Genomic DNA, 11,797 nt, shown 5'->3' on the forward strand with positions numbered 1-11,797 from the left:
CAAGACCCATCAGTTTGCTGTATTCAGGAGACCCATCTCACATGCAGAGACACACATAGGCTCAAAATAAAGGGATGGAGGAAGATCTATCAAGCAAATGGAAAACAAAAAAAAAGCAGGGGTTGCAATCCTAGTCTCTGATAAAACAGACTTTAAACCATCAAAGATCAAAGGAGACAAAGAAGGCCATTACATAATGGTAAAGGGATCAATTCATCAGGAAGAGCTAACTATCCTAATTATATATGCACCCAATAAGGAGCACCCAGATTCATAAATCAAGTCCTTAGAGACGTACAAAGAGACTTAGACTCCCATACAATAATAATGGGAGACTTTAACACCCCACTGTCAACATTAGACAGATCAATGAGACAGAAAGTTAACAAGGATATCCAGGAATTGAACTCAACTCTGCACCAAGCGGACCTAATAGATGTCTACAGAACTCTCCACCCCAAATCAACAGAATATACATTCTTCTCAGCACCACATTGCATTTATTCCAAAATTGACCACATAGTTGGAAGTAAAGCACTCCTCAGAAAATGTAAAAGAACAGAAATCATAACAAACTGTCTCTCAGACCACAGTGCAATCAAACTAGAATTCAGGACTAAGAAACTCAATCAAAACCACTCAAATACATGGAAACTGAACAACCTGCTCCTGAATGACTACTGGGTACATAACGAAAAGAAGGTAGAAATAAAGATATTCTTTGAAACCAATGAGTACAAAAATACAACATACCAGAATCTCTGGGACACATTTAAAGCAGTGTGTAGAGGGAAATTTAGAGAAAGCTGGAAAGATCTAAAATTGACACCCTAACATCACAATTAAAAGAACTAGAGAAGCAAGAGCAAACACATTCAAAAGCTAGCAGAAGGCAAGAAATAACTAAGATCAGAGCAGAACTGAAGGAGATAGAGACACAAAAAACCCTCCAAAAAATCAATGAATCCAGGAGCTGGTTTTTTGAAAAGATCAACAAAATTGATAGACCGCTAGCAAGACAAATAAAGAAGAAAAGAGAGAAGAATCAAATAGATGCAATAAAAAATGATAAAGGGGATATCACCACCGACCCCACAGAAATACAAACTACCATCAGAGAATACTATAAACACCTCTACGTAAATGAACTAGAAAACCTAGAAGAAATGGATAATTTCCTGGACACTTACATTCTCTCAAGACTAAACCAGGAAGAAGTTGAATCCCTGAATAGAACAATAGCAGGCTCTGAAACTGAGGCAATAATTAATAGCCTACCAACCAAAAAAAAAGTCCAGGACCAGATGGATTCACAGCCGAATTCTACCAGAGGTACAAGGAGGAGCTGGTACCATTCCTTCTGAAACTATTCCAATCAATAGAAAAAGAGGGAATCCTCCCTAACTCATTTTATGAGGCCAACATCATCCTGATACCAAAGCCTGGTAGAGACACCACAAAAAAAGAAAATTTTAGACAAATATTCCTGATGAACATTGATGCAAAAATCCTCAATAAAATACTGGCAAACCGAATCCAGCAGCACATCAAAAAGCTTATCCACCATGATCAAGTGGGCTTCATCCCTGGGATGCAAGGCTGGTTCAACATACACAAATCAATAAACGTAATCCAGCATATAAACAGAACCAAAGACAAAAACCACATAATTATCTCAATAGATGCAGAAAAGGCCTTTGACAAAATTCAACAGCCCTTCATGCTAAAAACTCTCAATAAATTCGGTACTGATGGAACATATCTCAAAATAATAAGAGCTATTTATGACAAACCCACAGCCAATATTATACTGAATGGGCAAAAACTGGAAGCATTCCCTTTGAAAACTGGCACAAGACAGGGATGCCATCTCTCACCACTCCTATTCAACATAGTGTTGGAAGTTCTGTCCAGGGCAATCAGGCAAGAGAAAGAAATAAAGGGTATTCAATTAGGAAAAGAAGAAGTCAAATTGCCCCTGTTTGCAGATGATATGATTGTATATTTAGAAAACCCCATCATCTCAGCCCAAAGTCTCCTTAAGCTGATAAGCAACTTCAGCAAAGTCTCAGGATACAAAATCAATGTGCAAAAATCACTAGCATTCTTACACACCAATAACAGACAAACAGAGAGCCACATCATGAGTGAACTCCCATTCACAATAGCTTCAAAGAGAATAAAACACCTAGGAATCCAACTTACAAGGGATGTAAAGGACCTCTTCAAGGAGAACTACAAACCACTGCTCAGTGAAATAAAAGGGGACACAAACAAATGGAAGAACATTTCATGCTCATGGATAGGAAGAATTAATATTGTGAAAATGGCCATACTGCCCAAGGTAATTTAGATTCAATGCCATCCCCATCAAGGTACCAATGACTTTCTTCACAGAATTGGAAAAAACTGCTTTAAAGTTCATATGGAACCAAAAAAGAGCCTGCATTGCTAAGACAATCCTAAGTCAAAAGAACAAAGCTGGAGGCATCACACTACCTGGCTTCAAACTATACTACAAGGCTACAGTAACCAAAACAGCATGGTACTGGTACCAAAACAGAGATATAGACCAATGGAACAGAACAGAGCCCTCAGAAATAATACCACACATCTACAGCCATCTGATCTTTGACAACCCTGATAAGAAATGGGGAAAGGATTCCCTATTTAATAAATGGTGCTGGGAAAACTGGCTAGTCATAAGTAGAAAGCTGAAACTGGATCCTTTCCTTACTCCTTATACGAAAATTAATTCAAGATGGATTAGAGACTTAAATGTTAGACCTAATACCATAAAAACCCTAGAAGAAAACCTAGGTAATGCCATTCAGGACATAGGCATGGGCAAGGACTTCATGTTTAAAACACCAAAAGCAATGGCAACAAAAGCCAAAATTGACAAATGGGATCTCATTAAACTAAAGAGTTTCTGCACAGCAAAAGAAACTACTATCAGAGTGAACACGCAACCTACAGAATGGGAGAACATTTTTGCAATCTGCTCATCTGACAAAGGGCTAATATCCAGAACCTACAAAGAACTCAAACAAATTTACAAGAAAAAAACAACCCCATCAAAAAGTGGGCAAAGAATATGAACAGATATTTCTCAAAAGAAGACATTCACACAGCCAACAGACACATGAAAAAATGCTCATCATCACTGGCCATCAGAGAAATGCAAATCAAAACCACAGTAAGATACCATCTCACACCAGTTAGAATGGCAATCATTAAAAAGTCAGGAAACAACAGGTGCTGGAGAGGATGTGGAGAAACAGGAACACTTTTACACTGTTAGTGGGATTGTAAACTAGTTCAACCATTGTGGAAAACAGTGTGGCAATTCCTCAAGGATCTAGAACTAGAAGTACCATATGACCCAGCCATCCCATTACTGGGTATATACCCAAAGGATTATAAATCATGCTGCTATAAAGACACATGCACACCTATGTTTACTGCGGCACTATTCACAATAGCAAAGACTTGGAATCAACCCAAATGTCCATCAGTGACAGACTGCATTAAGAAAATGTGGCACATATACACCATGGAATACCATGCAGCCATAAAGAAGGATGAGTTCGTGTCTTTTGTAGGGACATGGATGCAGCTGGAAACCATCATTCTCAGCAAACTATCGCAACAACAGAAAGCCAAACACTGCATGTTCTCACTCATAGGTGGGAATTGAACAATGAGATCACTTGGACACGGGAAGGGGAGCATCACACACCGGGGCCTATTGTGGGGAGTGGGGAGGGGTGGCATTGGAGTTATACCTGATCTAAATGACAAGTTGATGGGTGCAGCACACCAATATGGCACATGTATACATATGTAACAAATCTGCACGTTGTGCACATGTACCATAGAACTTAAAGTATAATAATAATAAAAAAAAGAAATTCCAGTTAGTTATCCAAGGATGGAAGAACACTGTGAGTTAGCCATTCTCCTTTCCTCTTTAAAACAAAAACAAAATTCATCTTGGCCATGTTATCAGTTGTCTATATGTAGAGAAAAAAAAAGGGCATTTCTAGATCATTACCTAAAATCAACTCTTCCATTTAGTGGGGCCATCTGGTAGCTGATATGATTAATTATAAAATTTCCATCTCATTCTATTTATTTTAGCTCTTCCTATAAGTTATTTAACATAGAAATAAGAAAATCATAGTCAAACTATAAATTGAAGCTTGACTGGTGTAATTGGTATGTATTCCCCACCCCACAACAAAAAATATTTAAAGGGGACAGGGGAGAGAAAGGAATGATAGATGAAGTTAAAGCATTGGAAATTCTATTCTCTTTTCTTGTTTATACCACAGAGGAGCCCTCTTTAAAACAAATCCTTCTGTAATTTCCAAAGGCTTCAGCAAGTCCTTCAACTAGACTGGGTGCATCAAAATAAAAGGTTTAACAGTCATCTTGACTGTGGTTTTTTTTTTTAAATCATGCAATCACCTTACAATTCATCTTGCTGTGCAAGTTTCCCCCTTCCCTCCTGAACATCTACAGATTTCATCCTTTTAAAATGGGAAAACAGGTTTATAAGAAATCAGCACAGACAGATTTCCCAGTTAAAGAAAAAAGTACTGTCTTTGGAAAGAAAAGATTTGTGGGAGCTCTGGAGATGTGTAACAGGTATACGCAGGGGAAATTTGAATACCTGGCTGTTTATGTTAACATCGATGTTGGATCGAGGGGACAGCAAAGGACTGTTCTCCATCTCAAGCTGTTTGAGCTTCTCTGAGGCGTCTTTTAATGCTGGAAAAAAAAAAAAAGGCAAAATAATCCCTCAGTCTGCCAGGCTGTCACAGCTAGCTGTGTGAGGGTATGGTTTTGTTTTGTTTCGGTTTCTCAACATCAATTATCAATTAAAAGTAATAATCCAGATAAACACAAAATAAATATATTTTCTTTCCATAACCAGCTACCTGTCCATTAATCTGAGTAAGAGTTAATCCTAAGTAGAAACACCACCCTAAATCTGCAGCATTCCTAAAAAGCAAGTAGATGTGAAATCTCCATAGCATGTGTGGTTAAGAAGGTTTACCTAGCCAAGAGACTCACAAAAGGCACACAACACTTGTGACATGATCCTTTTCGTTCATAACCACACCCAGGCTCATGTATAACCTCAACACTTCGCCATCTTTGTTCATTGGCCCTGACTGCCTAAAACTAAATTTACGTGGAACAAACTGTGAAGAATATATATTTATTCATTCACTAAATCAACATATTATATGTTGGTACCATCAGGTGTGACGCAAGACAAGCATTTTGTCTTCATAATGTTCTTCCTAGTGGCAAAATACATTACAAAGTCCTCTAACCACTGAAAAGATAATACATTAAACACAATTCATCTTTAAATGAAGACTTAAAATTAACCTGAAATAATCTTATTTTGCAGATTAATTTGATGTGAGCATAAAATTTTACACTGTCACTTGACAAAAAATGTTGAATGCCTAATAATTTCTATATAATCAGAAGAAAAGAAGAGAAAACTTTGAAATCATATCCTCTGGGTCAAAGGGATCTTCTAAAAGTGGCCACCAGTTAACTGAGTGGAGGCCCTGGCTACATATTAAGAATCAGCTGGAGAGCTTTCAAGAAACACTCATTCCCAGGACTCACCCAAGAATAATCATAACAAAAGCTTTTGAGGTAGGATTCTGGAACTGGTAGTTTTTAAAACTCTCCAGGTGATTTTAAGTACAACCAAGGCTGAGAACCAGTAATTCAACACCGGTTCTTCCCTATCTATTTACTTAATTGCCATCTCCTGGTTTTCTTATGCTTCAAATTACTCCATCCTGAATACTCTTTTTGTTGTTAAACCTTTTTCTGCTACATTTTTTTTGTCCCAGGAACATCCTGCCATGCAGCACAAGCTATTTTAGTTACAATTTGTAACTATTTACCTATGTGAATCAGGATTTTGACATTACAACCAAAATAAAATACACAATTGGATATCAAGATTGATGAACTTAAATTCACCAATATGAGTTTGTTTCATCAAAGAGAGTTATATTTCATTTGATCTTTTCTAAGCATCCCTAGTTCATTTTACCATGTAAATTCTAAGCTAACATATTTTGCAAAAAGTATGTACTCAATAAGTGATACTAATACAACACTATTACAGCACTGGAAAAATTAAACTTTGTGAATTCGTGTAATGGATATCAAATGGAATGTAAATAAAATCAATACTGCCATCTCTTTAAAGGAGACTATTTTTATTTTTAACCCTGGAAATACTCTGCATTAAGATAGTCATAGTTCTGGCTGAATCTAAATCCTGCTGGCTTTGCTATGCTATGTCTCAATTCTTTCTAGAAACAAAAAGCAAATTTCTTTTTTTAATTTTAATTTAACTTAATTTTTTCTTTTCTTTTTTTTTTCTTTTTTCTTTTGAGACGGTCTTGCTCTGTGGTCCAGGCTGGAGCTCAGCGGCATAATCTCAGCTCACTGCAACCTCTGCCTCCCAGGTTCAAGCGATTCTCATGCCTCAGCCTCCCGAGTAGCTGGGACTGCAGGCGCGGGCCACCACATCCAGCCTAATTTTAATTTTTGATTCAGGGAGTACATGTACAGGTTTGTTACAAGGGTATATTATGTGGTGCCATGGTTTGGGCTTCTACTGATCTCATCTCCCAGATAGTGAGCACAGCACCCAATAGGAAGTTTTTCAGCCCTTTCACACTCCATCCCTCCTTTAGGAATCCCCAGTGTCTACTGTTCCCATCTTTATGTCCCTGTGTAGCTCCCACATATAAGTGAGAATAAGAGCAAGCGTTGCTAACAAGAAGTGGAGTCCAGGGAAAGGCTGTCAAAACTGGACTATTCAAAATAAATTACTACAGAGAAAGTACGTGAGAAATAGTAATGGGGGATATTTTCTTAATCTAATAACAGACTACTACCTTAAAAAATCAAATTACTTTGAAATTACCAATGTAATAAGTTAAATTATTATTTCTCTGACCTGAGACTAACAAGCAAAATTTAAACATGTTAGATGTCAGTAAAAAACCATGATGTACCAGAGTATTTGTAGTGATTTCTTAGGAAACAAACAAAATTTTAGCACCACTTATTAGTAATACTTTAACATGTTCTATTAACCAGAAGCACTGTGTGACTTTTCACTAACATTTACTTCTAAATTACTAAATGTTACTGCTGTATTCTACAGTCTCAGAGACAACAGCATACGTAGGGCAATTTTCTGAGTTGTTTAACACTGTAGTGGCTAATTTTAGCCTCCAATAGAAATCAAATTGTCAAGAGTCAAATAAATACAAGCTGCTTTAAAATGAACATGCATTACAGTGAGATTCAACAGGAAACTGCTGTTTATAAACAAGTTATGCTTTCATATAAAACTAAACTCACAAATATATAGACATTTTCAATGAGAGATTTACTGTCTCCTTTTAACCTTCAAAAATGTGTGTGTGTGTATGTGTGTGTGTGTGAGTTTTAAAGCACCATTCTTTCTGTGTTATTTCTTTTTGTGGGCCTAGGCAATAATAAACCTCATTAATAACAAAATACTTTCTAAGAGCTAATGGGATGTTCAAACATTCATTCAATCCTATGCCCTAGAAAACGTTTCCACTCTAGAAAAAAGCAAATGAAGACTCTTAAATGTTTAATGTCTTATAAATGACACACACGTTTGATGACCTCAATTATGTTATCTTAAATATTTCAGTGTTCCCTTTAGTCAAAAAGGCAAGAGGGCATAACTCTTCTGGATTAAATTTAAAAGTTGAACTAGTATAAAAAATATTATTAGAGAAGCTAATTTAAATATATCAAAGGAACACAAAAAGGTATGACTGATGTATTATGGAACATTTACTTACTCTCATATTCAATTTCAGGTTCCCCTAATCCAGGAAGCCTGGTGGCTACATTAATGTCATTCAGTGCTTGGGATGTTTCCATAGTGTCGGATGCCCCAATTACATCACCAATCGTTGTTTCCAATAAGTCTGGGCTATTCAGCAAATCAATAATCGGAGGAATGCTGCAATGGAAATAGAAAATTTACTTAGACCAAGACATTTAACATGAAAAAATTAAAATACTGCTCACCCCCTGTATCTGCAACTTCCACCACATCTGTGAATTCAAGCAACCATGAATCAAACAATACAGTTTATTTACATAGCATTTATATCGCATTAGGTTTTCTACGTAATCTAGAGATGATTTAAAGTTTATGGGAAGATGCATGTAGGTTACATGCAAACACGACACCATTTCATATAAGGCACTTGGGCGTCTGTGGATTTTGGTATCTCAGGGAGGTCCTGGAATCTATCCTCCATGGATACTGAGGGACTATACTAACAAGGTCTTTGTTGAAAACAGATTCATGGAAAAGTTTTTATCTCAATTGGTTTCATTGATCTCTCACAACCCTTTGAGTAGACGTCTTCTCCCAGCCAAAATGGAGTGATAGGGACTGGTTTGCCCTCCCACCTGAAAACCTAAGGGAGAAAAATAACCTAAATAAGTAAGGTTAAATAAATAACCTAAATAAATAAGTTCCACAAAGTTGCAGAATACAAGATCAATATAAGAAAACTCAATTGTATATCTATACATGAACAATGAGTAATAGGAAACGGAAGTTATGAAGACAATTTCATTCACAGTAACATCAAAAGGGATAGAAACAGGAATAAATTTAATAAAGGATATGTATGACTTGTACACTGAAAATCATTTATAAAGGAGATCTAAATAAAGACTTTTAATGTTCACAGATTGGAACACTTAATATTCAAGATGGCTTCTCCCCAAACTGATGCGTAAATTCAATGTATTCACTATCAAAATCCCAGCAGGACTTTTTTTTGTAGAATTGACCAGCCAATTCTAAGATTTATGAAAGCCAAAGCAGCTAGAATAGCCAAAACAATTTCAAAAATGAATGTACACTATTGAATTTGAAAACTTACTAGAAAGCCACAGTAATCAAGACAGGCTGATACTGGCACAAAGACAGGCATGTAAATCAACAAAATTGAGAGTCTATATTATGGAATACAAGGAACTTGTGACAATATAAGGCTTTTTGACAACATAAATCAGGGGAAAAGACAGACTTTTAAACAAATGGTACTAGGACAACCAGATATCCATATGCAAACATATTAATTTAGGCCCTACCTCACACTGTACACAAAAATTAAATCAAAGTGGATAAGCGACCTAAGTGTTAAGAGCAAAAACTATAAAACTTTAGAACAAAATATAGAAGAAAAAAATCTTTGCGACTTTGGGTGGAGTATTCTTAGATATGACACTAAAAGTATCCATAAAAGAAAAACTTAAGATGAACTTCATCACAACTAAAAATGTTTCAGTGTCAAAGAACCATTATGAAAATGAAACGCCACAAATTGGGGGGAAATTTTTGCAAATCATGTATCTGATAAGGGGCTAGTTATCCAAAGCATATGAGGAACCCTCTGTAGATATATAAGTTAATACAGCATATATATTACTTACTATATTAAGTTATAGTTAAGTTGGCATGAGATGATATTCCAGTAGGGTAGGCAGCTAATCAGCTATGACTGATATCCTTATAAAATGGGGAAATTTGGACACAGATACACACAGGGAGAATGCCATGTGAAGACAAAGGCAGAGATCAGGGTGATGCATCTACAAACCAAGAAACACCAAAGACAGCCAGCAAACCACCAGAAACGAGGACAGAGGCACAGAATAGTCTTTCTCAGAGTCCTCAAAGGAAGCAACCCTAGCAACGCCTTGCTCTTGGACTTCTAGCATCTTACTGAGGCAAAGTTCAGTTTGTGGTATCTTGTAACAGCAGTCCCAGCAAACCAATACATCTCATATTCTAAAGATCTGCACAGGACTAAAAGAGAGCCTTAGAGCACATCAGGCCATAAAAGAAAAGACAAAAAAATCCCAAAAAGACATTCTGTGAGGGAACTCAAAGGACTAAAAAGAACTGTGACTTTTCTCCTTCCTTCCCCAGGAGAATGGGGCATTGTAAAATCACATCAGGTAAATGGAAGCTCTAAAAGAACTTGTGAAAGCGGAGAAAGGCATCTTACTCTGTGGTGGGAGATTACTGAGCAGCAGAAACTACCAGGCGTATGTCAGGTGTGTGTGGCAGAAGGAGTGCTCTTAGGAAAATTCAACATATGAATCTGCACATTTGGGAGCATATGTAAATATATTTCCCATGAGTTAAGTGCCTCCCTTAGCAATGAGAGGTCCAAACTCAGTAAGTTGACTGGAGCCAATTTTACCAATGGAGGGAAAAGGCCGGCAGTTGGACAAGCTGCGTTTCCACTGTTTGGCAGGGCAAGAATGTATAGACTCCCTAGAGGACGAGTTTGGAACAAGTTGCACATCAAAATGTGTAATTACAGAAATAGATAACAACACACTGAAAAAATCCATGAGTCTATGCTGACAACAAATTATTTCTTTTGAAGGTGGGAGAAAAGAGGAAAGTTGCTCTTTATAGAAGAAAACCGACTTCTATCTATAGAAGAAATGACAGAATTAGAACATCACCATATTACAAATATCAAGTTAATAATGGATACAGGCAAAAAGTATTGATGAATGCTAAAACTACAGGGTAAAAGACTGTTAGGGAATAAGAAATCCATTCGGTCTTAAAATGACACTCCACAGATTATACAGGAAAAAGTACCTTCACAGAGAACTCTGGTGAATATCACCTTAACAAAACATTAGTAAAAAGGTTTAACCTCAATCTCATCATGAAAAAATAATCACACAAATCTAAGTTGAGAGGCATTCTACAAAAGAACTGGTGTAGACGCCTTTAAAAAAAAGTCAAATGTTGTGAAAGGTTAAAAAAAAAAAAAAAAAGATAGGCTGGCGGAACTGCTCATGATTAAAGAAACATGAAAAATGAACTGAAATATTTATTATATGCTGGGTCGGGAGGAAAAACAGCTATAAAAGGTATTGAAACGTTTGGGAAAATCTTAATAGGTACTGTATATTAGATAACAGTATTATACCAATGTTAAATTTTCAGAGTATAACATAAACGTATCTTTGATTTTTGGAGATTCATGCAAAAGTACATAGGAATGAAGAAATGTCATGCCTGCATTAGGATTCTCATTAGCCAGCCAAGAAAATGAAACAAATGCGAGCAAATATGGTAAAATATTAAGTTGGTGAATCTACAGGAAGGGCATATGGTTATTCACCCACCATTCATTCAACTTTTTTGCAGGTCTGAAGTTTTCCAAAATAAAAATTTGAGAGAAATAAAAGAATGCATGTACTTCCCCTGGGCCAAGTGTTATGTCCAACTTTAAGCCCAATCAATGAAACTCCAAAAGGTACCAAGGTCAGATGATCTAAATAGTAAAAGGATACTTGTGGGCAGGAGCTGAGCCAGAAATGAGGGGAGTGAAGAAGGGTGTCGGAAGAGGTGAAATATGAAGTATATTGCCTATGTTGGGGAAGTGACTGGTTCTATGATGGCCTCTGAGAAAACACACTAATGAGAAGCACGGAAGAGCAAGCATTTGCACATATGCCATCACTGGATTACCAAAGAACCAACCAAGTAAGTCTTCGCCCCCTTTCCTCTTCTTTCTTCTTCATCCCTCAATGTGAGCACCACAAGAATAAGGGGAGAAAGTAAAGACTAAAAGAACAAACAGGCCAGGCACAGTGGTTCATGCCTGTAATCCAGGCACTTTGGAAGGCCGAGGTGGGAGGA

The 11,797-nt window shown here is 36.8% G+C and overlaps 1 protein-coding gene across 2 annotated transcripts in view; it reads right to left on the reverse strand.

Annotated features, from left to right (window-relative positions):
• Positions 1-11,797, reverse strand: part of LOC105492474 (erythrocyte membrane protein band 4.1 like 5) — a 170,604-nt gene that overhangs the window by 48,962 nt on the left and 109,845 nt on the right. For both annotated transcript variants that reach the window (XM_071072608.1, XM_011759648.3), the window contains exons 17-18: positions 7,899-8,062; positions 4,679-4,776 (exon numbers count right to left, since the gene is read on the reverse strand). In XM_071072608.1, coding sequence (XP_070928709.1) covers positions 4,679-4,776; positions 7,899-8,062 — 262 coding nt within the window. The remainder of the gene's footprint in view (positions 1-4,678; positions 4,777-7,898; positions 8,063-11,797) is intronic.

The sequence above is a fragment of the Macaca nemestrina genome, chromosome 11 (genome assembly GCF_043159975.1).
Source record: "Macaca nemestrina isolate mMacNem1 chromosome 11, mMacNem.hap1, whole genome shotgun sequence".
In the NCBI taxonomy this organism is placed as follows: domain Eukaryota; kingdom Metazoa; phylum Chordata; class Mammalia; order Primates; family Cercopithecidae; genus Macaca; species Macaca nemestrina.